The sequence below is a fragment of the Symsagittifera roscoffensis genome, chromosome 1 (assembly GCF_963678635.1).
Source record: "Symsagittifera roscoffensis chromosome 1, txSymRosc1.1, whole genome shotgun sequence".
In the NCBI taxonomy this organism is placed as follows: Eukaryota; Metazoa; Xenacoelomorpha; order Acoela; family Convolutidae; genus Symsagittifera; species Symsagittifera roscoffensis.
In genome coordinates this window covers 94592589-94620396 of record NC_087062.1, presented here as the reverse complement: position 1 = coordinate 94620396, position 27808 = coordinate 94592589, and the positions used below count along the sequence as shown (strand labels likewise).

Here is a 27808-nt window from a genome sequence, read left to right as displayed (position 1 = left end):
CATAGACTCTTTATCACGACCTATCATTATCACTAAAAATTATAATCTCCTGCCGCTATCATGTTATTTTAAGCGTTAGCAAGTTTTCCTGCTAAAAGAAAACAAGATTGCTCGTTTCAATGCGAAGCCCTGAAAGTTCCGATTGCATTTTAAGGTCTATGAAGCAGTGATAACATGAAAAAATAATTTGATGTAATAAAAAGAAAACGAATTTTTTTTATATTTGAGATTTTTGTGAACATAAAAATCTCAAATAAACTAGCCCATATAAACTACAAAGTGATAAATTTCGCTCCTAGTAATAAATCAATTAAGCTTACTTCAGCCAATTTGGAACGATTTCTAAGACGGGTTAAACCTCCGCTTACGCGTTAATAGCGCGAAATATATCGCGCGTTAATTTTCCCAAATTGACCAAAATGGCTATCTTTAAACCCCCATAACTTTACGAAAAAAGATCACAGGTAAAATATCTTTTCAAATTTAAGCCCAGGACAACAATATTTTTTGAATGATATAAAAAAATCATCAAAAATGGCTAGTTAAAAAGTCGAAAATTGTCTGAATAAAAAAACATAAATATTCCGTAACTTTTGTTACGAAAGTCGGAACAAAAATCCCATGTAATTATGGGTTGAATTTAGAAGCCTCAGAAGCGAAGCTGTTCTTTGCCCGCTTTATTAATTGATTTAAAAAATCATTCGACGCCTTTCGAAACCTCTAATTCGACGCCTTTCGAAACTTCTCCTGAGTGTACCGCAGGGCTACTGGTATGTATAGTTGGTATGAACCAAGATAAAACTGCTAGACCTAAACAAGTGATAAATCATTTCGCTGAAGTTTTAAATGATTTCTCTGAACACTTAGCTCATTAGCATTCAGTTCTTATTCTTTCTTATTTCAATATGACGAGTGGTCAAACGCACAGTTGTCATATTATTTATTCTGTTGACGATCAAAAACATGTATTCATCACCCCCAAAAGAAGTAGCATAAAAGTAAATTGGTTTCGGAAAAAGAATTTAAAACGAATTCTGTATTTACAATTTCTAGTTATTTACAAACGGTGGATCCAATCGAAACCAGTGGAGCTGAAAACGCAACAAAACATCAAATCACTGCCAGATTAAACCCTAATGAAATGAACTAGTTTTTGATAGGTAGCTGATTTGCATGGTTGCCCAAGTTTGTATCGTTAATCATAATAACTCGTTGTCACTACATAACTGAACTCGTGTACGTTCGAAATCACTGATTTGCAATGGGAATGGATAATAGCATGTAATAACTGCAGGCTGATGCAATGGAAACTGTTGATATTTTGGAATTGAGCAAAATGGTTAACATATGGTTAACAGGAAACAACAATTAGAGCAAATTAAAAAAATTGAGGCAAGATTATCTATGAGATGTGGATGAGACGCTTTGCGGCAATTATACTAAACAGTAAAACGTTATCTAAATTTAACTCCATTTTACAAAACATCAAACAACTAAATTTGTAACAATACCATCATTATCAGAACTAGGTAAGTTATTGGTCTAGTTTAATTTTTCTGAATCTCTTTTTAAGTTGAATGCGCATCATGCTTCTGCTGGATCTTGTTCAAAACACTAACTGTATCGTCAATTAGCGAATCAAAAATAGCATCTGTCAGCTGTACTTTAACATTCAGTTCGTCGTCATTGTAATCAACCCACTGACTTTCTTCTTCCCTCAGTTCTTGAATGAGGATTTTGTCGACTAAATCGCGCCTTTTGTGTCCAAACTTGAGAGTTTGCGTTCTATGCTGACTTCTTGAGCTCAAGTTTATGAGATTCGTCACTTTTTTCTCCACTATTTCATTCAACATCTCTATCGATTTCGGCTTCATTCCATGATAGTGCACACGTTTAGCCAATTTCGGCTTCATCCATGGATGGGTGACTTTGGGCACTGTCTGATAGATATCAGCTACTATTTCACGAACTAATTCGAACATCATCACTTTGAAAGATTTCCTGCTTTTCGATACATCATCGCTACCAACAGCATCGGAACCCAATAGTTCGATCGGAATTTTACAGTCGCTGAAACCTTCCGGGTTGGACTTTTGGTTGAAAAAGTAAGCCGCAAATGAATGAGACAGAGATTTAATTTCGTCTGATTTGGACGGAATGAAAACTTGCGGTTCAACTATTGACGCAATTCTTTCAGCATGCACTGACAGTCGAGCGCTAAGGGCAGCTTCTTCTACCGACACGCCCGATTCGGGCAGAGTAGGTTTTTGCGTTCGGTCTGGCTCTGATGTTATCTCGCTGATATCAATCGGTGGAACGATTGGCGCAATGTTTTCTTTCGCGTCGTCGTATTCTTTACTCTCGGTATAGCCAAAATCGTCGTCAATAAATTCTCCGCCGACTCCCGCAGTTGGACTAGAAGGGGATGGAGAATAGTTATCAGAGCCACTTTTATCGGGGAGCTCTTCGCTAAGCGGTGAATGGGCTGGTTCAACTTTATCCTCCCGCGATTCTGGGACATCCGATTTAGCCTTGGCACTAAAAAGATTGTCCTCGCTTCTTTCGTCTAAATTGAGTTCAAAGTTGTCGTGTTTTACCTCCAACTTTTCCTCCTGTGAAACTAGGAGCTCGTCGATAGTTTCCGAAGACTCTTCCTCAATTGAGTCAACGCGAGGTAGTTCTGATACTTCTTTGGTAAAAGACAAACTTCGCTGCAGCTTTGTCAATTTTGAACCGCGGCACACAAAAGTATCCTCAAGTGCCTGGTCAACACATTGTTTGGACAGTACTTGGGTGTATGAATCCACAAATCCAAGATGGAGTTTCCGATCGTCGAACACCTCGTCCAGCACCAGTTGAAAAACTGAATCAAAAATCTGATCGCAACATTCACTAGCATCAGTATCTCCCATTTCTTGCTGTGGAATCGGAACATCTTTGATGCTCGGTGGATCCTCAACGTCGTCAACTTTCTGGTCTGCTTTAGCAATATCTTCATCTGCAACCGGTTTTTTAACGACGACACTGATTTGCGGTTCAGAAATGAAGCCGCATCCAGTTTCGATTGTCTCATAATTCGTGGCTAGTCCGATGCTTTCGGCTTCGTGCATCGAGAAAGAAATCGACTCGAAATCACTGCCATCACTTTTGTTCAGTTCTCCAATTTCGTCATCCGCTCCGCCTGAAAACCTTTCATTGATTCCATCTTCTTTTCCCTCAGCACCTTGATTATCCTCATTTTCAACTTTATCAGGTAAACTTTCATCAACAATCTCATCTTCGCCTTTTTCAGGCAGAGTATCGTCCGCAGTCTCGTCTTTACTGGCTACAACTAAATCGACAACTTCTTCGTTTCCAGGCAAAGATATATTCACCATATCCTCACTTGAAGACTTTTCTTTTTCGCTAATTAATTTGACAATATTTTCATTGAGGACAGCTTCTTTCTCACTCGATGACTCGTTCTTTTTAGATTCGGTCTCTTTGGAGCTGCTTGATTCCTCGGAGGCAATTTCAATCTCCTCTTTAATAGAAGCAGCTGAAGCAAGTATACGTGGCGTTCCTGTTGCAGTAGCCGTTGTTTTGTCGTCGAAGTCTAGCGAGTAGTCTTCAGTAAGAGCAGCAAGTTCAGCTTCAACAGCGGTGTCGTCTTTTTCAACCAGAGCCTTTATTCGACCAGTTTCTGATGTCAGCAAACCCGGCCCATTTTTGCACGTAAAATGTTCATCGCATTGAGAGTCGTGAGATTGAATTGAATCGTCAAGCTCTACGCCTACCAAAAGCTCGTCACTTACTCGCGACTTGAACTTCAAAACTCCTGTATTTTTTCCATCGACTAGCACTTTAGATCCTATTTTGAGGTCTTGCAGTGCATCCTCAACTGACTTTCTGGGTTCCTTCTTATTTGATTCATCGAATTCCGAATTACTTTTATCCTTCGAGGAACCGTCGTGCGACAGCTTGGCTGAAGCGCTCTCTGATTGAGAGACGCTAGCATCAGCTGCTGGACTTAATATCGGCTCATTGTCAGATTCTGCGAAAGATGTGGGCTTCTCCAAAGGAGACTGTCGATCAATTGATTTCCCACCACTACCTTTAGATGACACTGGAGTCGACGCACGTGGCGTCATCACCACATCTGAATCATCTTGTCCTTTCGCAATTGGAACCGAGATCTCATCTTCCAATGTGCTGCTATTTGACTCATCGTCAATTTCTTCTGCGACTGACAAATCCTCGTTCACTTCATCACTTGGAGAAACTGAGGCGTGCACTACATTCTTTCCCGAGACTTCGTTGTTTTTGATAGCTTCGTCCAAAACCTGCGGCAATTCTTCGACCGATCTTTCTTTGCGAGGTGTCTTTTCTGCATCTTCCTTTTTGGAATCTTCCTGTAGTGCAGGTTCCAATGCGGAGATGGCTTCTGGCGTAACTTCACTGCTCGATTCGCTATTCCTGGCTGACGGAACCGGAGTAGTGGAGCGTGAAGATCTGGCTGAGGGGGTTCTAATGACCGGCTTGGCTACCTGGACCAATTCGTCATTAGCAGTCAGCAGAACATTTTCGGCATCCGCTTTTTCCAGTTCTGCCGTAGTTTTTGCGATGTAGTCATCATAGTACTGAAACACGCGCAGTAGAGTTTAACAACATTGAACTGAAAAATCGAATACCGTTTTAAAACTCCGTTATGGCATTAGTATTTAGTATCCAACCCAAGGATGGTAAATTCAACGGTTTTCCTAGAAACGCTATGGAGGATTGTAATCAGACCCTATCCATTGAACCAAGAGTCAAAATGTCAGTGATCAGATCTTTGGAACCTAGAAACTTGTAGTTTTAGCGGAAAAATAGCAACGCGAAACCATTAGCATCTTATCGGTATTGACATTAACATAGCCAACAGACAGTTGGAAAGAGTAATGAACGCAAGAAAACAGTTAAAAAAGTTGAAATGTTAGCTGAAAAAAAAACATCTACTTGCTAATGTTAAAGAAAAAATATATGCCCTTAGAGCTCTTTGAACTTCAAGAACAAAATATGATTGACACTTTATTGATAAAATTAGCCCAATTTCAGAAAACAGGATCAATGGGTAAATTTTTGGTTTGCTGGGAATTCTAATAAATAAATTCCATTTTCGAAATTAGATTTCCGTTTTTCGTGATCTTTGCTGTTCGAAAGACGAGATTGTCTTCCTTTTACCAAAAAAAGTTAACTGAACTTTATAATAAATCAATTGTCAGCACAAAGGCGAAGCTGCCCTTCGCAAACATTAGCGAGAAAACGAACAAAAAAGCAGCTCCATTAAGTCATAATTAGCCAACAGACAGTTGGAAAAGAATCAATGAACACAATTAAACAGAAAAAAAAAACTAACTTCTTTTTGAAAAAAAATGCACTTTTCGAATATCAAAGAAAATAATCGATGCCCTTAAAGCTCTTTGGTTTTCTAGAACAATTTATTTTGGCACTTTTTCAATAAAATAACCCAATTTGAGAAAACTGAATCAATAGGTATAGTTTTATTTTGCTGGTATTAAATTCCATTTTTGAAAATAAAATCGATCTTGTTTTTCGTGACCTTTACACTTTTGCTGTCCGATAGTGGAGTTTGCCTTCCGTTTAACAAAAAAAAAACACCACGACCTATATAAGAGTGTGAACTACGTTCATCGACTCTTAATAGGAAAAGAAACGGTAACAACAAGCCATCCATGCAAAATAAAACTTGAACTGTGGCGGATTCGATCCTAAGGCTAGGAGATCAAGAGTTCCGTGTCCTCACATCTGCGCCCCGTGCCATTGACAATTTACTATACACTCGCCAGAAATTAAGCAGCTGCTACATATACTAATAAATTGCGAATCAGATGCAGCAAATACAAATAGCTACAATTTGGACTATCACTAAAAGAAGGCAGCCTCACTAACTTTGCATGTAATAAATCGGAAAGCATAAAGCCAAAATATGTATAAATATTCATTTAAAAAAATATTCATTTCGAAATATATTGAGTTAGAAAATTTCTGAAATCGAGTTTTGTTATTGCACTGTTGTTTGAAACAATTGGCTCTTTTCGGTTCATTTGACTGTGCTAACATCCTACTAATCGATTGCTAAAGCATATGCTATCAAAAAGCCGTAAAGGTGCCCCAAAAGTGGCAACAATATTTGCGACTTACGTTTCAAAAAAAGTCGCACTATTGCACTACGCTCGCTAATGAACAGCGAAAGTCAATTTGAGCCTGAAAAAATTTTGAACTTCTAAAAAACGAAAAAAAATCGTCGCGACCTATAAAATACCAAAAACTTCACGTCTAAAATTACGGGTTTTTCGCTGATGACTTGAAACACCCTAGTGTTAAACTGGTTCAATCTATGAGTTTTAGATTATGTTTAAATTCTAGTACCTCGAGCTGTTTGCGTATGTTGTCTTCCTGTACGCGAGCATGTTCCCTGTCCCTGAATCTCTTGCCCTTCTTCAGTTGTCGGAGTCTCTCTACCTCTTCCTTCCTCCTCCTCAGATCCTCCTTCAGTGCCTGGATTCTGCCTTCAACGTCACTCGCGTCAGAGTAAGAAGACGCTGGCCCCACGTCTATCCAACACACACACGCCATTACAAATTCGGCTTATCTGATCGAAATCTGACCAACAAATCTCATAAATACAACGGAATTTAAAAATGATCACATTTTTCAACTTCAACTTTCGAAATTATGACCTTAAAGCTATTTTATTTCAACCTCATGAACATTTAATGACTGGCATTTTTTGATAGAATTAATTCAATTTGAGAAAACTGAAGCGTTAGGTTAAGTTTTTATCCCGCTGAATAATTTAAAACTAAGTTCCACTTTCGAAACTAGAAGTCGATCAAGTTTTTTTAGGACATTTCCATGTTCGTATTTATATAGCGCGATTTTATACATCACGAACTATGCAAGAATCTGAACTACGTTCATCGACTCTTAAACAAATTTATCACTATCATACTGTTTATCAACGGAATGAATTAAAAACATGCGTTTTCAATAACTTTTAGAGGTAATAGTTTCTAATATCCGAGATGAAATTTAATTTCAAAAACAGTTAAAAAGCGCGATTTTTTGTCAATAGTTTCTAAAAACTGCCTAAAAATACCTTTTTTGGCCTGATTTTTCATAACTTTGGCTGCGGCGCAGAAAATTTGACCAAAACAAGGTCTTTTTAATGCTTTGGGAGAGCTTGGAAAATCAATTTGGCCGACGTAAACACAAAATTTTCGAATTTTTTTTGGAAATAGTTGATACAAAAGTGATGATCCTAACTTAAATACACAGTGAAGCAAATCTACACGCCACTTGCGATACTATAAACAGTGAATACAGAGCTAGACGAAAATCACTAGTCGAAAAAACAACAAAAAATGATGCAGACCAACCAAACGCCTCGAAAATCTGATTCCGATCAAAATCTATCGCAGGAAACGATTGCCCGCTTTAAATAAACATTAAGACAGAATTTATCGAACGTTAACTAAGAAGAAAAAATAGGGTACAAAACCCGATTAGCAGGGATGAAGTGTTGCAACTAAATTTTGAAGATGTTGATTTTTGAAACTCTAAATGCATGTACTCCCTGAAGATCACAAACGAGTATAAGATAGTTTTGCTTTTCAAACGACGTAATATGCATTCACTAAATCGATATAACAAACCAATTTCGTAAAGAATAATATGTAAAAAAAATAGGTGGACTTAAATCTCTTTGAATTTCAAGAAAAATTTATGACAAAAATTAATAAACAATTTAATAAACCTAACAAATAGCTTTCAATTTAATAAACTTAACAAATAGCTTTCTTCTGTTCATTTGACAAAATGAATTAGCATCGACTGTGATAACTTATTACTGATTGAATGTGGCGCTACATGATCAAAAAACACTTTTAAAAAACTATGCACATGCAATTAAACTACCACAGCAGCCGGCTGCTAAATTGTCACCCAACGAAATAGTACTAATAATTGCAACTTAGGTTGGAAAAAAGATACTTTGTAGTCTCATACAACGCTCCGTTGAGTAAACAGAGAAAAAAATTACGGTTAAGATCAGACAACCGATATCGGAGGGGTATCTAATTACACAGAGGCGAAGCTTCGCAAACATTAGCGAGAACACACCAAAAAGCAGCTCATAAAGCGCAATAAAAATGGAAATAAGCCTCGATTTCGCGAAAAATTCTGCCTCGTCTGAAATTCGAACCTGTTACCTAGAGATTAAGAGCCTCATACACTAAACACTCAGCCACGCAAGCTTAATAGACTCCAAACATAAGCCACAAATAAAGCAGAGAACAAATGCTATGCAATTTTCAATGCTACAGTAAAATTTCCAACTTTTAATGAACACTTTTTTTTGGAGTTAGGCTAGAAAAAAAAGGTTCGTATTAATACACTACGTTGATTGCTAGTGTAAAAAAATGCACAGGACAATGAAAATTGTTTTGAAAACTATAATATGTACGAAGACACATTTGAGAACATCGTAAATCGAGACAACGCATCATATAGCGAAACTCGACTGATAACAAAAACAACAGCGATAGATTACAATAAAATTACGGTCTGATTTGAAGCTCTGATATTTCTAGATTAATAGGTCCAAATAGAAAACCATCTTAACTAGTTATAACTACAGCTTGTATACCAGTTGATAAATCAATCTTTTTCCCACCCCAAAAAAGTGCCGAGGCGAGCTTAAAATAAACAGGGCTTCTGATACTGCATTCTATCGCCGATACAATCAAGATAGAGCAAAGAGAGCTATAGAAGGTTTTACCTGAGGAATAATTAACAGACTCATCGTAAGTGTCTGTTGAAGACGCCCGCCTACGACGCATCTTCCCTTTTACCTCGGCAGCTGGTAAACAATACAACTTTCACATTAAAACATATCCCCTCGGTTAATTTCAATTACATAAAAAAACATCAAACTCTTAACCTTATGTCGAAATTCCCAGTAAAAATTCCAATCTAGTACAATACGTATCACTTTTGGTCTACCAAACCCGATTTTTTAAAAAAAAAGCCTTTTCTGTCTATATATGATGTATTCCAATTTAGCAGCATCAAATTTTGTTTGCCAGGCAACAACACCACACAAGCGCCCGTTTATTGTTTAAATTGCTTATTAATGAGTAACGGCTAAGACCCAAGAAGGCTTCGTAATTGTTTTTACGGTTCGTATACATGAATTTCGAGTTGTTGAAATTTTGATAACAACTCACCGTGCCCAGGCAAAACGGGACTCTTTGTCCTGGGTGTCACTCTCAGCTTCGCTCCTCCCTTGGACAGAGACCCGATCGATGCACCGACCAGAGATCTGGGCGAACTGGGAATGGACGCCGGTAGTTTGAACGAGTGATTCTCTTCGGCATCAGACGCACTTCTGGAAAAGAAGAACAACATAAATTAAGACATTACTACAAATAAGACAAAATTAACATGTTAGAATTGTTTGAACATCAACCTTGCAATAGTCTTTAACACAGTTGCGAAGAGGAGCTTCGCATCACCTGCGATACAACACAAACGTAAAAAAAAAACAGAAATCATTTGAACATTGAATTGTCAACGGAACAAAACTTACAAAACGGAAACACACCAGTTGAGCCGAAAAAAAAGATACACAAGCCACAAAAAAAGCAGAGAACAGATGCTATGCAATTTCCAATGCTACAGTGAAAATTACAAATAAGTGATCACATTTAATGAACACTTTTATTTGCGACTTAGGTTAGAAAACAAGTAAGGCTCTTAATAACACACTAAGCTGATGGCTAGTGTAGTTATATACTGTATTAATACGAATATATGTAATTTTCAAAACATTGATTTTACGCAAAACCCTAGTAAATTTTCTGGATAAGTACGGATTAGCCGCTTATCTAAAGGAGAAAAACACTCCTCGCTCTTTCAATTGACGTCTATCTCAGATTTGGCTGGGAAGTTTTCGAAGAAAAAAAATCAAAAAACGACAAAAATCCAAAAACTTGACTTTTCCTAAATCCATAACTTCTCCTTACTAAAGTATGGGAAGAACATTTTATGCGGGGAAAGGGTCCACAACTTGATGATTAGATTGAATTCTTGATATCAGATTTAGCAAGTAGTTTTCGAAGGCAGTGATGAAAATTCTAAAAATCAGTTGAAAATTTCAAAAAATGGATTTTTCCGAAGTTCATATCAGCTTTGCTTCAAATAAATAGATATATTGCGCCAGCAAAAACTAAGCACCATGTTGATTTGAATGAACTAATCAGCAGGCTAGTTTTTGAAAAAAAATAAGTTTCCAAAAAACGGGCAAAAATTCAAGAATTGGACATTTTCTAATCCATACATTTTCATTACACCTATTTCTTTCAAACAGGACCTTTTACTAGCCACAAATAAAGCAGCAAAATATGCTTCTAAGTTGCTTATGCTCAAACATGATTAAACCGAACTATACCAAAAGTGCCACCATATGAGCACTTTTATTTGCGACTTAGGTTAGAAAAAAAATTCTTCGTAATAATACACTTCGCTTGTGTAAACACCGTAACAAGTTCCTATTCGCTGAATGCCTTAGGTCGAAAAAGAAAAAATTTAGACTTCTGCATTGAAACTTGAGTTTTCAGTTTTCGAATTCCAAGAATTTTTATGATTGACCTATTTTTAATACACCAAAAACAGAAAAATGGGAAAACTATGTAAAGTCCAAATTTCAAACAGTAATTCTCGTTTACTTGCGCCATATTTGGCAAATGAATTCCAGACGTCATCCCAAGTCCAATTCTAGTTTCCGAGTTTTCGGTCAGTGGAGAACAAAAAAAAACTAAAACACCCGTATACAAAGTTTCTCCCCAGTTTCAGTGGAGTGGAGGGAACAATGCCGTGAGATGAATTACCGATTGGATCCGTAGCTCATGTCCTCTACCATGGAGCTGCTGTCTGACCTGTTCACCTCTCTATCTCCAGCATGAGCCACCTTGCCACCCTCCTTCTTGGCTGCTGCGGCTGTGTTCTTGCGCAGACTGTCTAGACGTATCTCCTCTTCGAACAATTCCGCCTTCAGGTCTTTGATCTTCCTGCTTTTCAGGTAGGTGGGGGTGCTGCTGCGCTTCAACAGCTGCTCCAGATCCTGAAAAGCAATTCAATTATTCATTCAATTATTCCTTTCCAATTACAGAAAGAATACAATTTTTCGTATACCTAACGAATACGCATTTTTTCTTGGCATGCTGAACATTTTTTTTCAAATCTCGCAACATCGCTTTAGCGGGTAATTTGCGGCCTAATTCAAAAAGTCGTTTCGCTCATCAACACATGCGACTAACTCTTAAAAAGAGCTATTCAATGACAATACTCACCCCAATTTCTGTCTTGTTGACCCCAGTGGATCCGTTCGATTCTAACTGTCTGATTTTCGATTTGAGGTGAACTGTGCTCTCACGCATCTTCGATATCTCCCTCTGCTGCACCATCAGCAGTTGTCTCTGCTGGGATCCCGCCTTGTTCGCCAGCTCCAGACGTCTCAATTCGGCCTAACAACAAATAAGATTTTATGGGTATGCAAATTTATGCAACAGTTGTTATAGCATAACGACAATTCATCGCAAGCGTTTACTCGTAACACGTGATAATTCGCTATAACTAACAATTCTGATAGCTCCAACAATAGCCAATAATTCTAGGAAATCTGAAATTTCTAAAATTCACTGTCGGAACTAGAATTCGTTCACGTTTTCGTGACCTTCATAAGAAACTCTGGCTATTTGAACTATTCAAACTAGCAAAGGATTCAATATTTTACGGCAGGGCAATAATAATGCTGATTTCTTTATTAATCTCAACTTTCGAAGAAAAACATAGATGCCATTAAAGCTTTGAATTTGTAAAACAATTTATGATTGGCACTTTTTCAATAAAAGTAACCCAATTTGAGAAAACTGGATCAATACGTAAAATTTTTATTTGCAGGGAATTTAAATTCCACTTTCAAAACTGGAAGTCGATCACGTTTTTCGAGACCTTTACATTTTTGCTGTTCGATAGTTGAGTTTGCCTTTCTTTTAACAATGGAAATGCACTGACCTTAAAAAGAAATCACAAGCTAAACAGCGAAAAATCAAAATTGAGCGTAAAAAAATTTCAAACTTTTCGTGAAAAAAAAACAAAAAAAAATCATCACGACTTATATAAGATTTTTCACTACGCTCATGGAGCCTTTTAAAAAACAAAATTGTCACCTGTTCCTCTTGTAGCTTGATGACCACAGCTCTCTGTCGCTTCTTAATGGTGGACATCTTGTCCGCGTCTCCCTTGTTCTGGGCCTTTAGCTGGTCCAGGTACTCCATCTCCGCCTTAGCCTTGTCCTTCAGGGCCTTCTCTCGCAACTTGATCAGAGCTGCCTGGTGTTGCGCCCTTCGCTCCTCCTCCCGAAGGTACTGTTTTAACATTTCTTCAGAAAAGTCATCGCTAACTCCGTCACAATCTTCTTCCATCGTCGCTTCTAATCTGCCTTTTTCATCCACTGCAGACCGGGGTGAGAAAAGTTTTTTAGGCTCGAACGATTTTCCCTCTCTCTGGTTTTGAGCTTCTGTAATTATAGCTAACTGAGCAAATTAATTACAAACAGGTACACTTTTTAGCAACTATGTACAGCAGATCAATTAAAAATCACTCCGCTCAAAATAGTTATTCAATACTTACTTGATGACACTTGCTCTTTGTCACCCGCAGACACTGATGCCGCCTTTGACCTAATATCGTGTGTTGTGGCGTCGAAATCGTCTGAATAGTCCGCGGCCGTCATAATTGAGGCATCTCCTCCACCAGAAGATCTGGTCTTACCACTTGCAGATTGCTTAGTTCGATCTAGAGGTCTCGGACTCGACTTTGGTGACGTTGTCGGCGAATACTTGCTCAAAATAGAGTCACTCTTCGAAAGAAGAGAGTTGACATTCATAGGTGCAGATGACGCATCTTTCTTACTAGAAGCGACCGATTTTATACTTTGAGAAGTGGAATATTGTTGACTTTTCACAACTTTCAAAGCTTCCAGTCTCACGTCAGCTTCAGGCTCAACTGCGTGTAAACTTCCAATCGAGTGCAAGCTCTCATCGATATTTTCCTCAATATTTTCACTCAATTCTGTGTCCACTTTCCCATTTTTGTCTGCAACTTCAATTTGGCTGTTTTCAGTCATAATTTCCGAGTAGTTTTCCGTAAAAATGTTTCTACTGTCTTCCAGATTTTCGCGAATTTCCTTGTTGTATTTCTGATGATCAGGTGAGGTTTTAGATGAACCAATTGAAATGGCCAAGTCTTCTGAAGCAGATGACCTTTGACTCCTGCTTCTTTCCAGCGCCTCCTGTCGCGGAACAGGAGACTTCGCTTTTGGAGACGCGACACTGGACCTCTGTGACCCATTTTGTGATGTAACCTTATTGTCTTCACTCAATTCTTGAACTCTGGTAGGTACCGGAGACTTTCGCACGGAGGCCGATCGAGGTGACAAAGATTCTGTAGGTGTTGAAGATAGCGTCTCACTTGGGGTTCGCGATCTAAGCCTGTTTTGAAAGGAACTACCAGAATCATGTCTTCTCCTCGATGCAACTTTTTCCATAGACTTCTGGATATTTTCCGCGATGACTGCTCTAGCCGCAGCAACTGCTGCTGTTGTAGCAATTTCTTGTGCACTTTGACCATCGAAAATATTTCTATCCCTTCCGTAAGCAACAGGCGTTGTTGGAGTTCTAGTGGATTCCGCACCTTCCACAATTCTAGCCACTGATGACAAATTTGTGAGTTCTTGCACTACATGCGAGGTAGCTTGTGCTGCTTTTTGTTGACTTTCTAGTAACTGCTCACTTCTAGCTAAAAGCTGCAGCTCAGCTTCGCTTTGTCTTTGCATCATACCAGCTTCCATGGCCGCACTATTTGCCTTCTCCTGAGCTTCTCGCAATTGTCGACTTGCATCTTCTGTTTCTTGCTTAGCTTTCAACGCGAGCTGCTTCAAATCATGTTCATGAGAAATTTGTCTCGATTTCAGAATTTGGGATAAAGCCACTGTTTCTTGCTGTACATTCGCTACCGCGTATACTTTTTCTGCGTCTGAAAGTTGGTTCATTGAATCATGCATAGAATCCAAGTAATTCAATTCACTCATTAGCTTCTGCTCCAGTGTTCTCGGCGAGTACCTAGGCGAGTTAAAATCGTAGCCTTCCAAAATAGGAACCATACGGTTGCGAGTTGGTTCAAAACGCGCGGAACCTTCAGCTTGATTCGATGACATACTATTCAATCTTGAACTCGTTGCTTCGAGGTGGGTTTGTTGTCTCATTACGGCTTCTGCAATTTCAGTGAGCTCAGATGATTCAGATGACAAGCGACTGTCCCTTGGTGATTGTGCCTCATTTGCACCAGCAGGTGACAACACCTTAAATGGATCATTACTTGCTTCCCCGTACACTACTCCATTCGGTTGGCTCGTTGCACTGAAAACTTCGTTTGAAGTATTATGCGGATCCGAAGACGCACTGGTCTTTGTGACGTTCTGCTCTTCGTTTTCGTCGTCTGTCGATTCCAACTCTAATTGTAAGGCTGTCTTCTGATTTTGTGACTTACTTGATGAAGACTGCTTTAGTTTCTCAGAGTACTCTAAAACAAACAGCCAATGGGTATTCATCAAACTAAGATTCGCAACAACAAAAAATTACCTGTCGTGATCTAGCCGACCATTCTGATTTGGCAACATTTAATTAAAATGAAGTCATCGGTAATCGCTCTGACTAATCTAGAAACACTATTTAATGTGTGAATCATCAGAAGCGTAACAAACGGACCAAACCTTCACTTTTCAAGTGAATCGATTGAACGACACCCCTTCAACGTACTTAAAACGCCAAATGATTGCATAAAATACACTTAACACGATTTTGAAAGAAGGCAGCCATTAAGCGAAACATAGCAATCGCAACAAACCTTTCGCCATCTGTTTCGTGTAGATATTAATGACTGAGAACGGATCTCCTCCGCCCTCCCGATTATATAGAAATTCATCTTCTGCTGCGTGATTGACATTTCCGTTTGCTCCATTGGAACTGCAGTTGGATGTGATGGCACTGGCTTTGATATGCACTCGGGCGGCATTTGAAATGGGCGAATCAGGCGAGTTCAGCTCCGCTTCTTTAAGGATTCGCTTGATGTAAGCATCCAACTCTTCTTAAACAGTAAAACATAGCGTAGCATCAGATGGTTGGAAAAATGTAACGAAATAAGAAACAAAAAATTTTTTCAAACTTCGAATTTTGAAGAAAAAAATTATCATGCTTAAGCGCTTTGAAATTCAGAAATGTTTTTGGCTGGAACTTTCTTGAATTTCACATTTAGAGAAAATTCGATATCTAGGTTTAATTTTTTTCCGCTGTGAATTCAAACTTTTTGAAATAAGAAGTCATAAATGTTTTTCTTGAATCCCACTTTGGCTATTCAATGGTGCAATTTGCCTTCCTTTTAATAAAGGAAAAGAACTTACCTTAAAAAGATCAAAAGTCAACACAGAGGCGACGCTGCGGTTTACAAACACAAGCGAGAAAACGACAAAAAAGACAGCTCTAAAAAGAAAAGATAAAAAAAAGCCTTGAAAATTGAAACTTTTGCTGTGGCCGAATCGATCCTACGACCAGGAGATTTAGGGTCCCTGGTCATCGCATCTGCACTTCTAGTCCTTGATAATTCACTAACACTTGCCAGAAATAAAGCAGCTACATATGCTAATAAATTTCCAATCCGATGCAGCAAAAGTAGCACCAGATACAAATAGACACAATTTTGCATGTAATAATTTGGAATATAGCAAACTAAAGGCATCCACTCTAACTTTGCTTGTTATTAAAGGGAAATTATAAAGCCCAATTATGCATAACTAATGCATAGCAAGACAATTGTGAGATTCAATGGGTTGGAAAATTTGTTGTTTGAAATAAATAGCTTTTTTTCGGTTCATTTGATGAATTATTAATGCATAAACTGTGATAACTTATTACTAATGAAATATCAAGCACATGCTATCAAAAAGCTGCAAAGGTGCCACAAAAAGTGGCACCAATATTTGCGACTTAGATTGAAAAAAAAAAGAATAGTCGTAGTAATAAACTACGCTCGCTATAGCGTTAAAAAAATTTTAAAACCTCTGGAAAAAAATCATCACGACTAATGTAATTGAAAATCACTTCTTACACTTTGCTAAAAAAATTTGGTATATCAGGCAATTCACTCAAGAGGTTGTTGGGCGGCCAAAATGAACGGTCTTATTTCCAAATTTTCCGTAAGACGGAAGGAATTACTCTCTCCATATATTAAGAAAAAAGACTTCGATAAAACGCTATTTAGAACCACTAATCAACTTAGCTGAAAACTTAGATGTTTTAAAAAATTTAGCTAATTTCAAATAGCTCAGTCACCTTTTCTGTCTATTGGGTCTCTGTTCTGATATGAGTCGGTAGCATGAGCAAACGTGAAGTTTGGTCCACCAGTCTTCGAGATATGTTGCATCTAAATAGATCCAGCACCTTCTATATCATAGCCATGGAAAATATTTCGCCCCGTCAAAACATTGATTGCAAACCGCAAGTTCTCATCATAAAAACATAGCCAATCGAAGATTGGAAAAGAGTAATGAACGCAAGTAAACAAAAAAAACACTTTCTTCAAAGAAAAAAATTAGATTCCCTTAAAGCTCTTTGAATTCCCAGAAAAATTTATGATTGGCGCTTTTTTGATAACATTAACCCAGTTTGAGAAAACTGGCTGAACAGGTAAAGTTTTTATCCCGCAAGAAATCTAAAAAGTAAATTCCACTTTCGAAACTAGAAATGGTTCACGTTTTAAGCGCCTTTTCCACGTTCGTATTTGGAGAGTGGTATTTACGTAACTTTCAGCAGATGAATTTCAACTCAACTCAAAAAGTGCATTAATATCTAAGCGCATCAATATTTTAAGACTTTTTCCTGAAAAAAAACCAAAAAAAATCAGCAAGACCTATATAAGAGTCTTCACTACGTTCATTACTGTTACTTAATTACGTTTTTTAAAGAAAATCTGAATTATTTCATTTACTTTTTTCAAAACTTTTAACTCACAACTGTGCGTGTCGTTACCCGTGGCTCGGTTGATGTTGTCATGACAGCAACTGCATTGGAATTTGCGGGAGGAAGTTGGACCATATGCAGCTGTGGTTCAGGCAACTTCCACTTCACTGGCTTTGAAGGAACATCGTTGTGGGCAACTCCATTTGGAACACCTCGTTTCTTGCTCCCATGCTTGTGAAACTTGAGAGGATCCCCTGAACATGAATGTATATCATTAATCCAATCCTTTTTATTTAATTCAGCTGTAAGTTTCCCTTTTCCCATGATCCCTTTCCGATCAATAAACTGAAGAGAAACTTCAAAAAACTTTTCTTGGTGTCGAGAAAAACTAGCCTGAAAATTTTGCTTTTCAGATTCATATTTAGGTAAGATCTGAAAACTAACTCTTATTTCAACGATAAAAAATTTTTCACTTGAAAAGATACAAGCGACTGATCAACATAATTTAACTTTTAATAAAAATAATTTAACATATTATTTACTATAATATGTGAGTTTGTCGCGCAATTTATCGAACTTTTAGCAGATGAATTGAAGTCAAAAAGTGTATATATAACTAAGTACAGGGGTGGACGCCTTTTAAGACTTATCCTAAAAAACTTCATCAAGCCATATTTCAATTAAAATCATTTCGTTGTTACACCTACCAAGTTATGTTATTACTTAAATAATTTAAAAATTTAAATTATTTCGGACAAACTTTAAGATTTTTCCTAAAAAGAAAAACAAATTTAAAAAATCATCAAGCCATTTATAAGTGAAAATAACTGTTATAACAGTGTTTTTATAATAACTGTGTTCATAACATCTTAAGCTACTTGCACAGCAACCGGCTACTCTTGTTTTGCATACCGAAGAGACATAGATGACCGATAATTACCGTAAATAGTAGCATTGTTTTGTGCTGATGATCTCTCGTTGCCCCCGCGGTGTTTTTCCTTTGACGACGGAGGTGCCGACCAGCCAACTCCACTGTTCGGAAACTGGAACTCCTCTGGCTCTTGATGATGCATATCTTCGCCTTCTCTTCCTCCTTCCACTCCAACCATCTGCTCTTCTTGCACTGCGCTTTCCTCAATGGGGTCTAATACATGTCGGGTTTTGGGGTTATTAGAGGTCATATTAGCACATTGTGTATTTCTATTGGGTCTTAAATTGTACGATGAAGTGAGAGTGGCTGAAGACGTTGATTGATGCTGGGCAAGGTTTGTAGTAACAGTATTCGGGTTACTGGGTTCTAGCCGCTGGTTTGGATTTAGAGAAGACTGGATTGTTCGGCCATTTAACAGTTCGGTTAGTAAAGTCTGAACAGTTGGGTTAGTCGAGGACTCTAGAAACAAGAGGGATAAAATTTCAGTCATACTCAGCAGCTACAGAGGGTTGTGTTATCGAACATATTGGAGGTCTCCTTTCATTCCAAACACAATACAATCATTAAGATTGTGAAGTTCGAATAAACTCTATATTTTTAGGTGAACATTTTTGACTTATATATCCAACTCATACACTGAGTTGAAAATTAAAAAATAGCCGACAGAAGTTAAGCAGAGTGGAACAAGGAAACCGAAAGAAATCGATTGAATATTTTTTCATTTTCGAAGAAAAAATCGACCAGGTTAAAGCAGTGGTTGAAAATTTAATTGAAAATTAAATTAAAATAGTTTAAATGGTTAGCATCAATTATGAACATGGTTAGCATCAATTTAATAAACTTTTCTGAAATTATTTAAATTTTTCTTTCGCAATTTACATTTTTCTCAAGTATGTTTTTAGCAGTTTTTCTGCCATTTTTGGTTACTTTTCGCATTTTGAAAAAAAAATTGAAAGCAATTTCTTTGGGCATATCTATTTGCAACAAAATCTTATCAATTTTGTCGTAAAATTTCGATTGTTTGCTTTTCCCGCAGAACCGTGAAAAGAAAAATAATTGAAATAACTAAACAGTGTAATTTGGCGTCGGATAGAATACCACCCGAGCAATTTAATTTTTTTTTTCAATTTAAATTGAGTGGCCTCATAATTTCACATTTTAATAAATTGAGATAAAAATTAAGACTTAAGTTAAATTGTTTTTAAATGGACATCACTGGGTTAAAGCTTTGCGAGTTTCAAGAAAAAATTATGATTGACAATTTTTTCATCAAATTAACCCAATTTAAGAAAACCAGATCAATTGATAAATTTTTTATTCCGACGTATATTGTATACTTTATATATTGCAGACGTTTATTGTATACTCTATTTTCTTGAGTATACAAAACTCGAATATATGAGACCCACATATACGAAGCTCGACATTCGAGATAAAAATTGAGTCAAGAAAAAATTGAGATAAAGGCAAAGAAACAATTCAAAATAATTGAGATACATTAATGCGCACACGAAAAAATATCCAACAGACAGTTGGAAACGAGTCAATGAACGCAAGGAAACAGGAAAAAAACAGACTTGTTTACGGAGAAACATCAAATTTCGCATTTCAAAAAATTGGCCTTAAAATTCTTTGAATTTCAAGAACAATTTATGATTGCAACTGTCTTTTTTTGATAAAACTAACCCGATTTGAGAAATCTTGATTATTAGGTGAGGTTTATATTTCTCTGGGAAATCTGAAAATTAAATTCCACTTTCGAAACTAGAAGTCAATAACGTTTTTCGTGACCTTTTCCTTTTTTGCTGTTCGATAGTGGAGTTTGCCTTCCTTTTAACAAAGGAGAAGAAGTCTTAAAAAAAAATCGAAGTCAAACCGCAAAAAGTGAATTTAAGCGTGAAAAATTTTTCCTTTTTCTGAAAAACAAATCATCACGACCTATATAAGAGTTCATTGACTTATAAAAACAATCACAGGTTATCATGGAAGGATTAGTTTAAACTTTGAAACAAAAACAACTGCGAATAATGACACATTTTCCAGTTGAGTTGCAAATGAGTTCTAACAGAGCAAATAGTTAAGTAACACAGAACCGTGTCATTTTTGCGGAAAACGTCAAGAAATGAGAAATTGATATTATACTTACTTGGGTTTATTTTGTCAGCCAGTGTTTTCGTTTCATGCGAAAGCCGGCTTCTCAAATCAGTCGCAGCTCTGCTAAGTTTCATCAGACGATTGTTAAAATCTGAGCTCTGATTTTCGTCCGAAAAATGAGAGTCGGGTCTCTGCATATTCAAATCATATTGGTTTTCTTTAGAAACAACATCTGAAACTGGAATTGACGAAACGTTCGAATCATTTAGACTGCGATTCATTTTAACTTTGCTGCCATTAGCATGACCCGAAGAAGGGATGCCCATTCGTTTCATGTTCAATTCGGCCAGAAGAGCTTTCGACCTTTTGAGTTGTTCGTTTACTTCTGAAGTAGAGATTGAATCTTTATTCTGATGGCGCACTGCCGTTGAAACGCGATCTTCATCTAATGTGTAATCGGAACTTTCTAGAAGGTCGCTGACGTCAAATTTGATTTTAGGTCCACTTCTTCCCGACTCGATGGAATTGCTGACTGGGGGCTGGTTGTTTAGTCTTCTAGGGCGGTGTGAGTATTTGCTATTTTCCTTGTCCGACGAATCCAAGGATGTATTGAGGTTGACGGCACCATTCTAAAAACAATATCAGCTTTTTTCACCAAGGGCAATTGTTTTTGTTCCGATCAATTCCCAAAAAGTGGAAAAAATCACTGCTAACCTTGTTTTACCATTCTTTTCTTTCTTCCAAAATAATTACCAATTAATTGCTATAATTGATTGGTCTATGCGCCCAATTAAAATTAATTGATTAGTACACCAAATAATTGATTAGTCTTGCTCCAATTAATTTTTCGGAACCCCTCCATTTAAATGATTAAATAATGTGTTAAGAGCGCATTCCAATCAGCAAGAAGGTTTATTTTGAAACGCTACCATTCTACCCTTTTTTCAGTAATTCGTCCATGCCTCAATAATAGTAGGCGGTTGTATGAAAGGCTCATATTGAATTGAAAGCTTGAACACAATTGCTTCCTTAGAGAAAAATCAGAAAAAAGTACGAACTATCCCATAGGATTCATAAAAACTCAAAATAGGCGAATGAAAAATTTGCGAGGAAACAGAATATATATGCATGTATGTATGTAAGTGTGTATGTATGCATGTATGTATGTATGTGAGTTTGATTGCAATCAGAAAATCAAAATTTTGAAAAATTTGAGAGAGCATTATTCATTTTCTTCAAAAAGGAAAACAACGCGAAGACGAAGACTAAGAGAAAAAATTTAAAACAGGCGAAACTGCAACTGGTGAAAAAACCGCAAAACTAGCCACCAACAAATCAGATGCAAAGACGCCCGGTTATGCAGCAAAAGTAAACCAGATTTAATATTATTGTTGGAAATAGGCCATCAAAAAAGAGCACTTTTAACTGCAGCTTGCGTTAGAAACTGGGAAGTTCGTAATACGACACCAATCCGCTTCGCTTGTGTAAACCTACTACCTAGAGATTACGATATTTGAACCTGCGACCTATATACTAGGAGTTTCACGCACTAACCACTCAGCCACGGACGCTTATTTACTGAGCCTTTTTATTTGCGAGTTAGGTTAGAAAAAAAGAAGATTCGTACGCTGATCGCCAGAGTACAAAGTGCATGGCACGCAATTTTCAAAAAATTTTAAAAACTTCATCGCACGCAATTAAGTTTCGTGGCACGCACTTAATTGTACATAATCCCAATATACTGAAACTATTTTCAAGTATAGTAAGGGTGCTCAAATCATAGGCAAATTCCGAGCTGAGGTATCTAAGCTGCTTAAAATTAAGAAGACAAGCAAAAAAAAGTCAGAATCGAAACATGAACCTTTGTCTTCGCAGGAATGTGCAGGGCCTGCAACTTAAACTATTTGTAACAAACATTAAAAAACAAGTTGAGAAAAAAAGTTCAAAGAAAACTGGTTCTACTAAAATTTTCGTTTGTCTGGATAAGAGTTTACTCTAAGTAACTATGCCAAGCCAAACAATTGAATATCAAATTACTAAAGGAACAAGACTTCCGAAGAGGAAACAAAAGCCGACAACTATCAAGCAGACACCAGTTGAGAGCCGGAAAAAAATGATTTTGTAAAAAAAATGAAGCCCCCCTTAAACTACAACAAAAAAGGCTTACATTTGTAATGAAAATTACTTACAGCACAAGAAAAACCAGTGATGTGGCAAATAAACCGACAATACTTGAGCAGACAAACGAAAGCCCGATCATTCAACTTCCTCCATACTGCAAAAAAGTCCGACCGGGACTAGAACTCCACACCTAAGGGTGCAAAGGTGAACACGTTACCTCTAACCTCTAGACCAAGTGGGAACGAACCTGGAAGTTATCAAGGCTGGATCATAAAGCAAGCAAGATTTGTGAGAAAAGTTGTTTACAGGAAAAAAGTCTAGCTCCGATTACAAGACACTTTCTCTTGCTAGTGTAATTATGTAGAAGTTCGCAGCAATCGTTTAATCATTATTTCAAAAATCGGTTGACGGTGTTACTATAATCAGTGTTCAATATCCGAAACAAATTTGCGGTAGAACAAAAAAGGGGCCTTTTCTATTTTCTCTACTTTCAGTAAGATTCTTCAAAAAATGATGGCGAAATGCCAACAGCTATTGACCAAATTTCTCGACTCCAGCTTTTCTATGTTCATCCCTGATAACTCTTTTTTCTTAATCAAGAGATATCATACATACCTCCATGTGTCTGGCGTCAAATCTGTTTGCTCGCTTTACTGTCTCCTGTTTTGAATCATGATGACCTTCTGACCCTCCTCCACCTCCATCCATCTCATCAGTTCCATCGTCTTCGTCTCCGTTCAACTCCATTCCTATTTAAAATGTCTCCATTTTTATCGAAAAACTACTCTCCGAACGGTTCAATTCAAATCAAAATTTCATCAAAAAAATCATTAATTCCCAAACGCTGAGAAACATTGGTGCATAAACAAAATATTCCTACAACCTATTTGTTTTTGGACTGTTTTTTTAAGACCAGAAAAATAAACTGGATCAATTTTTAAAACTTGCAGACCAAAATTCTGTATTAATTCATACATCGAATACTTTGCAGGTGAAATAAGTTACTTCGAAAAAGGAAATCTTTACAATTGAGCCGATTAAAAACACAGTTTTACCTATAATTCGCTCACTCCCCATAAAGTCTGTTGGGTTCATCTCGGGGTGAAAAGGTCTCTTCACTGATCGGGAAGCCGCATCTCTTCGTTTCCGCTCCAGCTCTCGAAGTCTGAACAAACTCTGATCTTATTTATGATGAACTTTTATCTACCATAATATTCAAGAGAAATTAACTGGCACCAAATAATCACTGATTGATGCAATATCGTTGCCATTACCTGGCCTCAAAATAACTTTTTTATGACTTGAATTGATTTTCATCCCAAGTAAACAACCTTGATCAAAATTTTTCCCTTATCATTTAAGTAGGATAGTAGCAAGCAATATTCTAGCCTCTTTTCCTTCTCCTCACGTCTCCGTCTCTCCGCCTCTTGGTTCTGTCTATCTTTCAGTTTATCCAGATGTCGCTTCTTTGCCATGTACTGTCTAATTGAGTCCGTGTCGTATGTTTTAGCTTTGCTCACTATTTGCTCCTGAGGATGTTGATGCTGCTGGACTGCTGCCTGTTTCTCTGGCTCTTTCGCTTTGCGCTTTACTGCCACGTTACTTTCTAGCAACTGTTTCGAGATAACTGAAACGACATCGCATATCAACTTCCAAAAATTGCAGGCTTACAGAGCGCAGAGAAAATACCGAAAAAAAACTCGATCTCAAATACTTGTATTTATCGAAAACCTCAAACATTTACAAGCTTACAATGCTCACTAAAAATGCCGAACAAAATGTTGCCACTGGAGCTCCAAAAATTCTAAATTGATATCTCGTTTTGGTATTTTAATCCGTCCAACTTTTTCGACAACTAATTCAAAGAGAGCGGTCGCACCTTTCTGTTCATCTTGGATCTCAGACAATATTTCTCTCGCTGTCTTTGACACGGGAGGTCTGGAGGCCACTTCTTGTTCTTTTTCCTCTGTTTTCGGGTGACGGTAGGTGACGCTGCCAGCTGACTTGGCTGCAACAGTCATCCCCTTCAATGGAACGGATGCAGCAACCGCTGTTGATTGGTGTTCGGAGGCAATTTTTACCTTTTCCGTATTGGGATGACTACTTTTTACTAGAACAAACGAAAACTTAAATTATAGCGCCTTTTGAACCGCGCGTAAGCGATGGCAACTAAAAAAAAACATCTTTACAAGCTACTGAAAATCCTGGTTTTTAATTTGGTGGTAATTCAGCTCTTTCAATGAGATCTCAGATTGTTTTATCGTAGCTTGATAAAGGATGCTCCAAAATTAGCTTGATGAATACGATATCAAAGCTAGACGATTGAAGTTCATTGGCAGAAAGATTAAAATATGAAACCTGATGCAGTTGGTTTGAATCCAGTTTTCCAGGAATCGGTGGTTAGAATTGTCGGATTTTTCTGATGCGCTTCTTCGTTATAGACCGCAACTTTGCGGACAACTGCAACGGGCTTGGTCGGTTTTCGCTTCGTTACATTCTTCGACGCTACACTGGTACCATTCTCAGTCCTTTGTTGATTTGAATGAGCTAAACAACAAAATTCACGCATAAAAAGGAGTTCGCATAGGAGTTTCGGCAAAGCAAGCGGAACATACAACAGTTTTTCCTTCATTGGCATATAAAAACTACCACGAAATGAAGTTCACAAATTGAAGAATTGGGTTATTTCATTAGATTATTTTGCAACCATACGATATTTAAAACGATTCAGTCGAACCCTTTCAGTATACTTCAAGGTTTTAACTAAAACAGTTATAAATAGGCAATGCTCACGGTGATGATTCGTTCTTGCTGCTGCGTTCAAATGACTGATGTCTTCAATTTTGCTAAAACCTGAAACAAAAGCATTAAATAAGCAAAAACAATCTTACCCTTCGCACGCACATCAAGCATTATTAATAACTTAAACTATACCTTTGTAATTCGGTGGTGCGGGTCCTTGAGCAACTTTCCTGACTTTGGTTTGAGCCTGATGTGTTCCATTTTCATGAAAACCATTCGTCTCCTCCCATGAAATATCTCTTTTTAGCAGTTCTTGAATATCTGCCAAGGATTCAATTAGCATTCAATGGGAACAAAGTAATTCTATCTAATTCTGTCTATATAATAGATACCTGCTGGTGTTGCACTTTTTCCCTGCTTCTGCTCTTCAATCCGACGCATTAACTTCTCCATTGACTCAAATGAACGTTTGCATTACAAAACGACGTTTTAAAACTAAGCCCTAATGGCGCCGAAATAATAGACAAAAATATCTGAAAAAAAGTTCGTAGAAAACGCATAAACTGTACAAAAGAAATCCTCGGGAAGCTTAAGTGAAAAGTCGCTAAGAGGTAAACTTTGTATCCATTAGATATTAGAAAACATCAAAGTTTGACGCGTTTCGATTTTATGATCATCATCAGAACTGAAAATCAAAAAAGGAACTGATTATAAATACAGACACTAAACAATGACAGACATTTTGCCACTCGGCTCTCAGAGCATCTCAAGCGAACATCTCCACTAGGAGAGCATTTTCTGAATTGTGTCGGTCATATGAAAGATGTGAAGAGCAAGATCGTTGATAAGACGAGGTTTTCCGACAAACTATCTTTGGAAGCTATCTTTATCGCACAACTGGACCCGCAGCTAAATACTAGAGAAGAGTATGCGCAGCGACACTTGACCCTGAAACTGTGAGCAGAGGCAGGCGCGGGATTTTCTTGTTTCTATGTTTGATGTATATCAGCTAGTAAGTTGTTTCTGTCATTGTTTAGTGTCTGTATTTATAATCAGTTCCTTTTTTGATTTTCAGTCCTGATGATGATAATAAAATCGAAACGCGTCAAACTTTGATGTTTTCTAATATCTTAAGTGAAAAGCATTCTTAACTTTTAATATTTTCGGTGAGAAAAACAAGTATCAATACTTTGAATGTTTTCGTTAAATACGGCATCATCAGAATTACTGAAAAACAACAATAATCGTAAGCAATAAAAAACGGAATAAAAATGAACGAAATAGCGCAATTTACGTTAACATGAAACGTTAAAACAACGTCTGACTTATTGTTGCATCGCTATCCATTTTTACCATTTCTTCACTAAATTCAATCGGAAACTATCATAATAGTCGAAGTTACTACACTAGTCCTTCACCATATTGACAAATCTAACACGAAATAAACCGAAAAAAAAATCAAAACAAAATAACCTGATGGGAGGCTACGGTTCTACAGATACTTATACAAGACTGCGTGAACGTTCCCTTGACTCCACAGCGAAAAAAAATTCTTCAAAACTAGCTTTTCGAATGTAACCCGTATCGATTTTAATTGTAATGACATCAACACTAGACATCTTCTTTTATCATTATCACTTCCATATCTAGAAAATTCCAAGGATTTTGACTGGAATACGTGATGAAGGGACTCCTGACTGTAACCTCGGTTACTATGATACTTTTGACCTTCTGGTAACCTGCTTTTCAATAAATAGAAACAATTACACAAGCAAACTTCGCAAACTGCATTGCGATGGAGGACCTGTACGCCATCATTCATGTTGGCCTTCAGTCAATACATAGCAAAAGTCCAGGAAGAACGAAAGAAATTTTCAACCTAAACAAGACCAGAAGTGAAAAAGCTAGAGGAGAGTATACATTCAGGACGTGCCGTCTAATAAACCGACTAAATCAGAAAATTGAATTTCGAGAAATGCGAGGCTTAAAGCGAACATTGATACAGATGATGTGGAAGTTTTTCGACGATCAATTCTCAGAACAAAACAAGTGCACATGAGTCCTCTTCTGTGACTGCAACATGTGCCGAAATAACTGGACAAAATTTTGAGAACTTTGGGGATATCATTCCATCAGTATCCTACTGAAAATTCACAACAACACAACAACAACAATTTGCATGAGCCCAACGGTAAAAAAAAACAACGCACTCCGCGCGCTTTCAGGACTTAACGGGGGCCGAGACGAATAATGCTTTTGATATCTCACAGAGCCATCGGAGATTATATATCGATAACGAGACTACCGCCAGAGACACGAAGACAACACTGCCAGCCACTTCAATGAAAAAGTCACGAAATTCATCCATAGTGACGTTAAAATGACACTGATTTACATCTGCATTTATTAAGATCAAACAGCCAGCACAACCGAATAACAGAGGAGTTCTGGGTCAACACGAATCAGGTTCCTCCTGCAAGCTAGTCAAAACGAGGGCACCGACTCAAAACGAACTTCGAATCGAAGCTCTGCAGCAAGTGCGACACCAATATTGAAGACTGCCAACATGTATTCAACATCCGGCCAATCTAAAAATAGCAACTCGAGAAAAATTGAGGACTCTTTAGTTGTTGAAAGCAGAGATTATCTCCAAATAGACGATAGAGCAACAACAAAAAGCAGAATTTGAGCTGAAGAAAACTACCTAGCCTGGACTCCTCGGAAAAAACGCCCCATTTCTCGCAGAGTTGATAAGAAAACTCTCAAAGCTAGGGCACGCGCACCCTAAGCAATCGGTTGAAAA

At 37.5% G+C, this 27808-nt stretch overlaps 1 protein-coding gene across 3 annotated transcripts; it reads right to left on the bottom strand.

Annotated features, from left to right (window-relative positions):
* Positions 1–983: 983 nt before the first annotated feature.
* Positions 984–25534, bottom strand: LOC134852948 (centrosome-associated protein 350-like). 3 transcript variants are annotated; one of them, XM_063868833.1, is made up of 21 exons: positions 25398–25534; positions 25198–25326; positions 25057–25116; positions 24622–24810; positions 24143–24373; positions 23653–23890; positions 23319–23428; positions 22879–23012; positions 20195–20771; positions 18058–18507; positions 17169–17371; positions 16491–16581; positions 15010–15249; positions 12736–14685; positions 12273–12622; positions 11394–11567; positions 10932–11164; positions 9270–9430; positions 8822–8902; positions 6412–6596; positions 984–4619 (listed from the first exon to the last, which is right to left on the bottom strand). In XM_063868833.1, the coding sequence occupies exons 1-21, from the start codon at positions 25456–25458 to the stop codon at positions 1569–1571; spliced, it is 8898 nt and encodes a 2965-aa protein (XP_063724903.1). In that variant the 5' UTR covers positions 25459–25534; the 3' UTR covers positions 984–1568. The 3 variants fall into 3 exon arrangements, with proteins under 3 accessions (XP_063724903.1, XP_063724921.1, XP_063724913.1); XM_063868851.1 differs by having other exon boundaries at positions 18058–18261; XM_063868843.1 differs by lacking the exon at positions 8822–8902.
* Between the last annotated feature and the right edge of the window lie 2274 nt (positions 25535–27808).

What these genes read in the sequence shown, in the direction of transcription:
- LOC134852948 (XM_063868833.1), bottom strand. Translation starts at nt 25,458, where the DNA reads ATGGAGAAGTTAATGCGTCGGATTGAAGAGCAGAAGCAGGGAAAAAGT. An exon ending in TCCCGTTTTGCCTGGGCACG is followed by an intron (nt 8,903 to 9,269) that starts GTGAGTTGTTAT and finishes ATTGTTTACCAG; the next exon opens with CTGCCGAGGTAAAAGGGAAG. An exon ending in GTCTGTTAATTATTCCTCAG is followed by an intron (nt 6,597 to 8,821) that starts GTAAAACCTTCT and finishes TGTGTTGGATAG; the next exon opens with ACGTGGGGCCAGCGTCTTCT.